At 57.0% G+C, this 11,279-nt stretch overlaps 1 protein-coding gene across 2 annotated transcripts in view; it reads right to left on the reverse strand.

Moving 5' to 3' along the window:
* Window positions 1-6,377, reverse strand: part of FBXO7 (F-box protein 7) — a 37,861-nt gene extending 31,484 nt beyond the window's left edge. For both annotated transcript variants that reach the window (XM_077266809.1, XM_077266808.1), the window contains exon 1: window positions 6,275-6,377. In XM_077266809.1, coding sequence (XP_077122924.1) covers window positions 6,275-6,312 — 38 coding nt within the window. In that variant the 5' untranslated portion in view covers window positions 6,313-6,377. The remainder of the gene's footprint in view (window positions 1-6,274) is intronic.
* Window positions 6,378-11,279: the final 4,902 nt, after the last annotated feature.

Genomic DNA, 11,279 nt, shown 5'->3' on the forward strand with positions numbered 1-11,279 from the left:
TAGGATTAGGGATTGCGGTCAGTAGAGTTACCACCTCCTCAGAGCTTGTCCCAGGTTTTCTGTTTTAACCATCAGGTCATTTCAGGTGCTCCTAACCACCAGGTCCATAACAGCTGGCTCCGTGGAATAGTCACAACATCCCGGTGGCTTTGGAAAGGCAAGTAGGAAAAATGAGCTGAATATCTGCTGTCCCAGTAAGTGGAAGGAGACCCCATAAGTGTCACTTAATGAGGGGTGGTGGTGATCTACATGGATCCTCCAGGGCATGGTCATGGAATGGAACGAGTTCCTTTGGAAGAAGAACATCTCCTGTTTGCTGTTAATCCTCATGGCAATGGTCAAGAAGAACTTCAGCCACTTATCTCCTGTCCATCACGGTATACCTGTCTCCTTTAAGCGGAGAACCTCTCTACAGCTACCCTCGTGAAGTGGAGAACACCTGTGTTGTCATAATGCCTCCTTGGACAACTAAGCCCAGTAGTACTTTCTTCAATGTAGGTCCTGTTTTGGGTCACTGGGTGCAAAAACTTTATATACCTTCATTTATGATTCTTCCTGTCCTGGCCTACAAAATGGCCAACTTCTAGATGGCTTCCTCCAGGATGGGTCTTGGTCAACTTATTTCACAACACCTATCTCTGTTCTTATGGACAACATCGATGTTCCTTCCTTCACGATACAGTCGGTCTTGGCCAAGTAGGTTTAAAACCTTTTAAAGTCTGACCTTCGTGGTGGGTCCTGTCTCGGTCAACTTTGCCAATATCTTAATTTCTTCCTTTAAGATGCTTCCAGTCTTGGCCTACTAAGTGGCTAACTAATGGTTTTATCCTTTCATTATGGTGGATCCTATCTTGGTTGATTTCATTTTCAACTTCTATTGTCCTTCCTTGGCCAACTATCTTTATAGACCTTCCTTCTCGGGTGGATCCTGTTTCGATCAACTAAGCATGAAACCTTTCTGTCCCCTCCTTGGTTACGTAAATTAAGAATCCTTAGAACCCTCCAAGAAGGTGACATCTTGACCAACTGAGTTCACAACCCTTGTAGTTCTTTGTTGATGGCGATTCCTGTTCTTCTCCAAATAAGTTTACAATCCTTAAACTTATTCTTTCAGGCAACTAAATTCTAGACTTTCATTCAGGGTGGATTGTCTTGGTCGACTAAGTGGACAACTCCTAAAGCATTGTCTTCATGGTCACTGAAGTTGCCAAGATCCGTGCCTTCCTTGATGATGGGTCTCGTAATGGCCGATCATGGACAACTTCTTTATTCCTTTCTTCATGGTATGTTCTCCTTGGTCAACCATAGATGATCTATAGGACAACAGGCTGGTTCCACCGCCAAGTTATCAGATGCCACCCAGTATGAAAACTGGAGACATCGTCCTTAGCCAACTCCTGTCTTTGATAGCTCAAAGCTTCTCCATGAGGTGTAACCACCTACTTTAGTCATCGGGAGCGTAATTGTCACGACTGTGGAGGAAGGTTCTCTGCTCTGGAGATACGTGATGAGGGTCGGGGGGGGGCAAGGTAGGTGGTTAATGGTTTATCGAGCGTTGTGCCCTCATTCAGTTTCTCCTTATTTCGGTGGGATGGGCGCTGGGCTCATTAGTTTTGGCGGGTCTGTGCCGACGTTGGGGACATTACTGCCCCTCTTTTATTCCCCTTGTGCTCCTGGAGGTTTTATTTGTGGCGATCACTCATGAAAGGAGCGATCGTTAGTGCTCCCTTTAATTTAGGTTGAAGTGTAAACATGGCAGCTGGGAGGGTAACGATGATGGTGGGTATGAGGGGACTGTAGACCACAGGTGGTCATATTGCAGGACAGAGTGCACTAATATTGGTCCTGTGCTCCCATAATATGTGATTACATGGTGGGATTAGGGGTCTTATACCTATAGGTGCAGGCACGCAGTGCGGAGCTCCAGTGTCTGCTGTATCTAATCCCATCCTGTGTGATACCGTCTGCTGAGCCGTGTATCTAATCCTATCCTGTGTGATACTGACTGCTGAGCTGTGTATCTAATCCTATCCTGTGTGATACTGTCTGCTGAGCTGTGTATCTAATCCTCTCCTGTGTGATACCGTCTGCTGAGCCATGTACCTAATCCTCTCCTGTGTGATACTGCTGAGCCATGTACCTAATCCTATCCTGTGATACTGACTGCTGAGCCGTGTATCTAATCCTATCCTGTGTGATACTGACTGCTGAGCCATGTATCTAATCCTATCCTGTGTGATACTGTCTGCTGAGCTGTGTATCTAATCCTATCCTGTGTGATACCGTCTGCTGAGCCGTGTATCTAATCCCATCCTGTGTGATACTGTCTGCTGAGCTGTGTATCTAATCCTATCCTGTGTGATACCGTCTGCTGAGCCGTGTATCTAATCCTATCCTGTGTGATACTGTCTCCTGAGCTGTGTATCTAATCCTCTCCTGTGTGATACTGTCTGCTGAGCCGTGTATCTAATCCTCTCCTGTGTGATACTGACTGCTGAGCCGTGTATCTAATCCTATCCTGTGTGATACTGTCTGCTGAGCCGTGTATCTAATCCTATCCTGTGTGATACTGTCTGCTGAGCCGTGTATCTACTCCTATCCTGTGTGATACTGTCTGCTGAGCCGTGTATCTAATCCTCTCCTGTGTGATACTGTCTGCTGAGCCGTGTATCTAATCCTCCCCTGTGTGATACTGTCTGCTGAGCTGTGTATCTAATCCTCTCCTGTGTGATACTGTCTGCTGAGCCGTGTATCTAATCCTATCCTGTGTGATACTGTCTGCTGAGCCGTGTATCTAATCCTATCCTGTGTGATACTGTGCTGAGCCGTGTATCTAATCCTATCCTGTGTGATACTGTCTGCTGAGCCGTGTATCTAATCCTCTCCTGTGTGTTACTGTCTGCTGAGCCGTGTATCTAATCCTATCCTGTGTGATACTGTCTGCTGAGCCGTGTATCTACTCCTATCCTGTGTGATACTGTCTGCTGAGCCGTGTATCTAATCCTCTCCTGTGTGATACTGTCTGCTGAGCCGTGTATCTAATCCTCTCCTGTGTGATACTGTCTGCTGAGCCGTGTATCTAATCCTATCCTGTGTGATACTGTCTGCTGAGCCGTGTATCTAATCCTCTCCTGTGTGATACTGACTGCTGAGCCGTGTATCTAATCCTCTCCTGTGTGGTACTGTCTGCTGAGCCGTGTATCTAATCCTCTCCTGTGTGATACTGTCTGCTGAGCCGTGTATCTAATCCTATCCTGTGTGATACTGTCTGCTGAGCCGTGTATCTAATCCTCTCCTGTGTGATACTGTCTGCTGAGCCGTGTATCTAATCCTCCCCTGTGTGATACTGACTGCTGAGCCGTGTATCTAATCCTATCCTGTGTGATACTGTCTGCTGAGCCATGTATCTAATCCTATCCTGTGTGATACTGTCTGCTGAGCCGTGTATCTAATCCTATCCTGTGTGATACTGTCTGCTGAGCCCTGTACCTAATCCTATCCTGTGTGATATTGACTGCTGAGCTGTGTATCTAATCCTATCCTGTGTGATACTGTCTGCTGAGCCGTGTATCTAATCCTATCCTGTGTGATACTGTCTGCTGAGCCGTGTATCTAATCCTATCCTGTGTTATACTGTCTGCTGAGCCGTGTATCTAATCCTCTCCTGTGTGATACTGTCTGCTGAGCGGTGTATCTAATCCTCTCCTGTGTGATACCATCTGCTGAGCCATGTACCTAATCCTATCCTGTGTGATATTGACTGCTGAGCCGTGTATCTAATCCTCTCCTGTGTGATACTGTCTGCTGAGCCGTGTATCTAATCCCCTCCTGTGTGATACCATCTGCTGAGCCATGTACCTAATCCTATCCTGTGTGATATTGACTGCTGAGCTGTGTATCTAATCCTCTCCTGTGTGATACTGTCTGCTGAGCGGTGTATCTAATCCTCTCCTGTGTGATATTGACTGCTGAGCTGTGTACCTAATGCTGTCATGTGTGATACCGTCGCTCGGCCGTGTACCCAATCCCGTCAGGTGTGGTACCGTCGCTTGGCCGTGTACCTAATCCTGTCAGGTGTGATACCGTCCCTGGGCCGTGTACCTAATCCTGTCAGGTGTGATACCGTCCCTCGGCCGTGTACCTAATCCTGTCAGGTGTGGTACCGTCGCTTGGCCGTGTACCTAATCCTGTCAGGTGTGATACCGTCCCTGGGCCGTGTACCTAATCCTGTCAGGTGTGATACCGTAGCTTGGGCGTGTACCTAATCCTGTCAGGTGTGATACCGTCCCTCGGCCATGTACCTAATCCTGTCAGGTGTGGTACCGTCGCTTGGCCGTGTACCTAATCCTGTCACGTGTGATACCGTCCCTGGGCCGTGTACCTAATCCTGTAAGGTGTGATACCGTCCCTCGGCCGTGTACCTAATCCTGTCAGGTGTGATACCATCCCTCGGCCGTGTACCTAATCCTGTCAGGTGTGGTACCGTCGCTTGGCCGTGTACCTAATCCTGTCAGGTGTGATACCGTCCCTGGGCCGTGTACCTAATCCTGTCAGGTGTGATACCGTCCCTCTGCCGTGTACCTAATCCTGTCAGGTGTGATACCGTCCCTCTGCCGTGTACCTAATCCTGTCAGGTGTGATACCGTCCCTCGGCCGTGTACCTAATGCTGTCAGGTGTGGTACCGTCGCTTGGCCGTGTACCTAATCCTGTCAGGTGTGGTACCGTCGCTTGGCCGTGTACCTAATCCTGTCAGGTGTGATACCGTCCCTGGGCCGTGTACCTAATCCTGTCAGGTGTGGTACCGTCGCTTGGCCGTGTACCTAATCCTGTCAGGTGTGATACCGTCCCTGGGCCGTGTACATAATCCTGTCAGGCGTGATACCGTCCCTCGGCCGTGTACCTAATCCTGTCAGGCGTGATACCGTCCCTCGGCCGTGTACCTAATCCTGTCAGGTGTGATACCGTCCCTCGGCCGTGTACCTAATCCTGTCAGGTGTGATAGCGTCCCTGGGCCGTGTACCTAATCCTGTCAGGTGTGATACCGTCCCTGGGCCGTGTACCTAATCCTGTCAGGTGTGATACCGTCCCTCTGCCGTGTACCTAATCCTGTCAGGTGTGATACCGTCCCTCGGCCATGTACCTAATCCTGTCAGGTGTGATACCGTCCCTCGGCTGTGTACCTAATCCTGTCAGGTGTGATACCGTCCCTCGGCCGTGTACCTAATCCTGTCAGGTGTGATACCGTCCCTCGGCCGTGTACCTAATCCTGTCAGGTGTGATACCGTCCCTGGGCCGTGTACCTAATCCTGTCAGGTGTGATACCGTCCCTGGGCCGTGTACCTAATCCTGTCAGGTGTGATACCGTCCCTCGGCCGTGTACCTAATCCTGTCAGGTGTGATACCGTCCCTGGGCCGTGTACCTAATCCTGTCAGGTGTGATACCGTCCCTCGGCCGTGTACCTAATCCTGTCAGGTGTGATACCGTCCCTGGGCCGTGTACCTAATCCTGTCAGGTGTGATACCGTCCCTGGGCCGTGTACCTAATCCTGTCAGGTGTGATACCGTCCCTCGGCCGTGTACCTAATCCTGTCAGGTGTGATACCGTCCCTGGGCCGTGTACCTAATCCTGTCAGGTGTGATACCGTCCCTGGGCCGTGTACCTAATCCTGTCAGGTGTGATACCGTCCCTCGGCCGTGTACCTAATCCTGTCAGGTGTGATACCGTCCCTCGGCCGTGTACCTAATCCTGTCAGGTGTGATACCGCCTCGGATGCAGCATCACTCTCAGTCCCTGCATTCCTTCCCGCCAACACATAACACAGAATAGGCCGCAGTTATCAGACTGTTGGTCGCCCATAGCAACCAATCACAGCTCAGCTTTCATTTGTTAAGCAGCTGTGGTAAAATGAAAGCTGTTCTGTGATTGGTTGCTAGGCGTTACAAAGACAACGTTAGTTTTCGTCGGTGTCAATAAGTCTGTGCGCGTCTGTAAACGTCTGCATCGATTATGATGATAATTCTCCGGTTATAATCACTTTTTCTAGTCCGATCTATCAATACTCCACATTTCTGAATGTGACAGCCTCACCAGCGGGCGATGTCACCCGGCTTTCCACACACCCTCCAAGACATAAATCTGCATTGTTGTGTCCGAGTGACACGGCGGAGTTGTTCGCCATTCAGGGTGTCAGAAAAGCAGGGTGACAACCGGCGTGACACAATAATGGACTCCAGCAGGGGTTGTCAGGCGGTAGAGAATGATAAGGGACTTACATTGAGTGATGGCGGCTGAGCTCAGGACCTGGAACCATGATCCTCCGGGTCGGGACGAGTGCGGCGACACCAAACAAACTGGGCCATTTTAAAATTCCAAATTCTGTAAAAAAGAAAAATTTAGTTTGTGCCGCCATCGTAATTTTTAAAGTTTTGCCTCAAGGACCCGGGTGAGGGCCTGATTTTTGTGTGGAGAGCCGGAGATTTCATTAATATCGGATTGGAGCAATGTTATAAAAAGCCGTCATACTGTCATATCTACCCCCAAATGGCATCAAGGACAGCGTAGGGCCGGGCACAGAGAATGAGCCCTCACTGACCGCCATCGTCAGGACACAGACAACAAGGTTTTTTTTGCGAGCTGTCCTGTGAGTCCCTGTGCCGCGAGCCCCTGTCCTGCCACCCCCCATGCAGTGAGTCTGTCCTGCAAGCCCCTGTGCCTCAAATCCCTGTGCCGCGAGCCCCTGTGCCGCGAGCCCCTGTGCCGCGAGCCCCTGTGCCGCGAGCCCCTGTCCCGCGAGTCCCTGTCCTGTGAGCCCCTGTGCCACGAGTCCCTGTCCTGTGAGCCCTTCCTGTGAGTCCCTGTCCTGCGAGCCCCTGTGCCGCGAGTCCCTGTCCTGCGAGTCCCTGTCCTGCGAGTCCCTGTCCTGCGAGTCCCTGTGCCGCGAGTCCCTGTCCTGCGAGCCCCTGTCCTGTGAGTCCCTGTCCTGTGAGCCCCTGTCCTGTGAGCCCCTGTCCTGTGAGCCCCTGTCCTGCGAGCCCCTGTGCCGCGAGCCCCTGTCCTGCGAGCCCCTGTGCCACGAGCCCCTGTCATGCGAGCCCCTGTGCCGCAAGTCTCTGTCCTGCGAGCCCCTGCCCTGCGAGCCCCTGTGCCACGAGTCCCTGTCCTGCGAGCCCCTGTGCCACGAGTCCCTGTGGAGAGCCGGAGATTTCATTAATATCGGATTGGAGCAATGTTATAAAAAGCCGTCATACTGTCATATCTACCCCCAAATGGCATCAAGGACAGCGTAGGGCCGGGCACAGAACGAGCCCTCACTGACCGCCATCGTCAGGACACAGACAACAAGGTTTTTTTTGCGAGCTCCTGTCCTGTGAGTCCCTGTGCCGCGAGCCCCTGTCCTGCCACCCCCCATGCAGTGAGTCTGTCCTGCAAGCCCCTGTGCCTCAAATCCCTGTCCTGCGAGCACCTGTGCCGCGAGTCCCTGTCCTGCGAGCCCGTGCCGCGAGCCCCTGTCCTGTGAGTCCCTGTCCTGCGAGCCCCTGTGCCGCGAGCCCCTGTCCTGTGAGTCCCTGTCCTGTGAGCCCCTGTGCCGCGAGTCCCTGTCCTGCAAGTCCCTGTCCTGCGAGTCCCTGTCCTGCGAGTCCCTGTCCTGCGAGTCCCTGTCCTGCGAGTCCCTGTCCTGCGAGTCCCTGTCCTGCGAGTCCCTGTGCCGCGAGTCCCTGTCCTGTGAGTCCCTGTCCTGCGAGCCCCTGTGCCGCGAGCCCCTGTGCCGCGAGTCCCTGTCCTGCGAGCCCCTGTGCCGCGAGTCCCTGTCCTGTGAGTCCCTGTCCTACGAGCCCGTGCCGCGAGCACCTGTCCTGCGAGTCCCTGTCCTGCGAGTCCCTGTCCTGCGAGCCCCTGTGCCGCGAGTCCCTGTCCTGTGAGTCCCTGTCCTGCGAGCCCCTGTGCCGCGAGCCCCTGTCCTGCGAGCCCCTGTGCCGCGAGCCCGTCCTGCGAGCCCCTGTGCCGCGAGCCCCTGTGCCGCGAGCCCCTGTCCTGCAAGCCCCTGTGCCGCGAGTCCCTGTCCTGCGAGCCCCTGCCCTGCGAGCCCCTGTGCCGTGAGTCCCTGTCCTGCGAGCCCCTGTGCCACGAGTCCCTGTGGAGAGCCGGAGATTTCATTAATATCGGATTGGAGCAATGTTATAAAAAGCCGTCATACTGTCATATCTACCCCCAAATGGCATCAAGGACAGGGTAGGGCCGGGCACAGAACGAGCCCTCACTGACCGCCATCGTCAGGACACAGACAACAAGGTGTTTTTTTTGCGAGCTCCTGTCCTGTGAGTCCCTGTGCCGCGAGCCCCTGTCCTGCCACCCCCCATGCAGTGAGTCTGTCCTGCAAGCCCCTGTGCCTCAAATCCCTGTCCTGCGAGCACCTGTGCCGCGAGTCCCTGTCCTGCGAGCCCGTGCCGCGAGCCCCTGTCCTGCGAGCCCCTGTGCCGCAAGTCCCTGTCCTGTGAGTCCCTGTCCTGTGAGTCCCTGTCCTGTGAGTCCCTGTCCTGTGAGCCTGTCCTGCGAGCCCCTGTGAGTCGAGTCCCTGTCCCGCGAGTCCCTGTCCTGCGAGCCCCTGTGCCGCGAGTCCCTGTCCTGTGAGTCCTTGTCCTGCGAGCCCCTGTGCCGCGAGTCCCTGTCCTGTGAGTCCCTGTCCTGTGAGCCCGTGCCGTGAGTCCCTGTCCTGCGAGCCCCTGTGCCACGAGTCCCTGTCCTGTGAGTCCCTGGCCTGCGAGCCCCTGTCCTGTGAGTCCCTGTCCTGCGAGCCCCTGTGCCGCGAGTCCCTGTCCTGTGAGTCCCTGCCCTGTGAGCCCCTGTGCCGCGAGTCCCTGTCCTGTGAGCCCCTTTGCCACGAGCCCCTGTCCAGCGAGCCCCTGTGCCACGAGTCCCTGTCCTGTGAGTCCCTGTCCTGTGAGTCCCTGTCCTGTGAGTCCCTGTGCCGCGAGCCCCTGTCCCGCGAGCCCGTCCCGCGAGTCCCTGTCCCGCGAGCCCTTGTCCTGCGAGCCCCTGTGCCGCGAGTCCCTGTCCTGTGAGTCTGTCCTGTGAGTCCCTGTCCTGCGAGCCCCTGTGAGTCGAGTCCCTGTCCCGCGAGTCCCTGTCCTGCGAGCCCCTGTGCCGCGAGTCCCTGTCCTGCGAGCCCCTGTGCCGCGAGTCCCTGTCCTGTGAGTCCCTGTCCTGTGAGCCCGTGCCGTGAGTCCCTGTCCTGCGAGCCCCTGTGCCACGAGTCCCTGTCCTGTGAGTCCCTGGCCTGCGAGCCCCTGTCCTGTGAGTCCCTGTCCTGCGAGCCCCTGTGCCGCGAGTCCCTGTCCTGTGAGTCCCTGTCCTGTGAGCCCCTGTGCCGCGAGTCCCTGTCCTGTGAGCCCCTTTGCCGCGAGCCCCTGTCCTGCGAGCCCCTGTGCCGCGAGTCCCTGTCCTGTGAGTCCCTGTGCCGCGAGCCCCTGTGCCGCGAGCCCCTGTGCCGCGAGCCCCTGTGCCGCGAGCCCCTGTGCCGCGAGCCCCTGTGCCGCGAGTCCTTGTCCCGCGAGCCCCTGTGCCGTGAGTCCCTGTCCTGTGAGTCCCTGTCCTACGAGCCCGTGCCGCGAGCCCCTGTCCCGCGAGCCCCTGTGCCGCGAGCCCCTGTGCCGCGAGTCCTTGTCCTGCGAGCCCCTGCGCCGCGAGCCCCTGCCCCGCGAGCCCCTGCCCCGCGAGCCCCTGCCCCGCGAGCCCCTGCCCCGCGAGCCCCTGCCCCGCGAGCCCCTGCCCCGCGAGCCCCTGTGGAGAGCCGGAGATTTCATTAATATCGGATTGGAGCAATGTTATAAAAAGCCGTCATACTGTCATATCTACCCCCAAATGGCATCAAGGACAGCGTAGGGCCGGGCACAGAACGAGCCCTCACTGACCGCCATCGTCAGGACACAGACAACAAGGTTTTTTTTGCGAGCTCCTGTCCTGTGAGTCCCTGTGCCGCGAGCCCCTGTCCTGCCACCCCCCATGCAGTGAGTCTGTCCTGCAAGCCCGTGCCTCAAATCCCTGTCCTGCGAGCACCTGTGCCGCGAGCCCGTGCCGCGAGCCCCTGTCCTGTGAGTCCCTGTCCTGCGAGCCCCTGTGCCGCGAGCCCCTGTCCTGCGAGTCCCTGTCCTGTGAGCCCCTGTCCTGCGAGTCCCTGTCCTGCGAGTCCCTGTGCCGCGAGTCCCTGTCCTGTGAGCCCTTGTCCCGCGAGCCCGTGCCGCGAGTCCCTGTCCTGTGAGCCCCTGTGCCACGAGTCCCTGTCTTGTGAGTCCCTGTCCTGTGAGCCCCTGTGCCACGAGTCCCTGTCCTGCGAGCCCCTGTCCTGCGAGCCCCTGTCCTGCGAGCCCTTGTGCCGCGAGTCCCTGTCCTGTGAGTCCCTGTCCTACGAGCCCGTGCCACGAGCCCCTGTCCTGCGAGCCCCTGTCCTGCGAGTCCCTGTCCTGCGAGCCCCTGTGCCGCTAGCCCGTCTTGCGAGCCCCTGTGCCGCGAGTCCCTGTCCTGTGAGTCCCTGTCCTGCGAGCCCCTGAGCCGCGAGCCCCTGTCCTGCGAGCCCCTGTGCCGTGAGCCCCTGTGCCGCGAGCCCCTGTCCTGCGAGCCCCTGTGCCGCGAGTCCCTGTCCTGCGAGCCCCTGTGCCGCGAGTCCCTGTCCTGCGAGCCCCTGTGCCGCGAGTCCCTGTCCTGCGAGCCCCTGTGCCGCGAGTCCCTGTCCTGCGAGCCCCTGTGCCACGAGTCCCTGTCCTGTGAGCCCCTGTGCCGCGAGCCCCTGTCCTGTGAGTCCCTGTCCTGCGAGCGCCCGTGCTGCGAGTCCCTGTCCTGCGAGCCCGTGCCGTGAGCCCATCCTGCGAGCCCCTGTGCCGCGAGTCCCTGTCCTGTGAGTCCCTGTCCTGTGAGTCCCTGTCCTGTGAGTCCCTGTCCTGTGAGTCCCTGTCCTGCGAGCCCTGTCCTGCGAGCCCCTGTCGTGCGAGTCCCTGTCGTGCGAGTCCCTGTCGTGCGAGTCCCTGTCGTGCGAGTCCCTGTCGTGCGAGTCCCTGTCGTGCGAGTCCCTGTCGTGCGAGTCCCTGTCGTGCGAGTCCCTGTCGTGCGAGTCCCTGTCGTGCGAGTCCCTGTCGTGCGAGTCCCTGTCGTGCGAGTCCCTGTCGTGCGAGTCCCTGTCGTGCGAGTCCCTGTCGTGCGAGTCCCTGTCGTGCGAGTCCCTGTCGTGCGAGTCCCTGTCGTGCGAGTCCCTGTCGTGCGAGTCCCTGTCGTGCGAGTCCCTGTCGT

This window comes from Ranitomeya variabilis, chromosome 5 (genome assembly GCF_051348905.1).
Source record: "Ranitomeya variabilis isolate aRanVar5 chromosome 5, aRanVar5.hap1, whole genome shotgun sequence".
NCBI lineage: Eukaryota > Metazoa > Chordata > Amphibia > Anura > Dendrobatidae > Ranitomeya > Ranitomeya variabilis.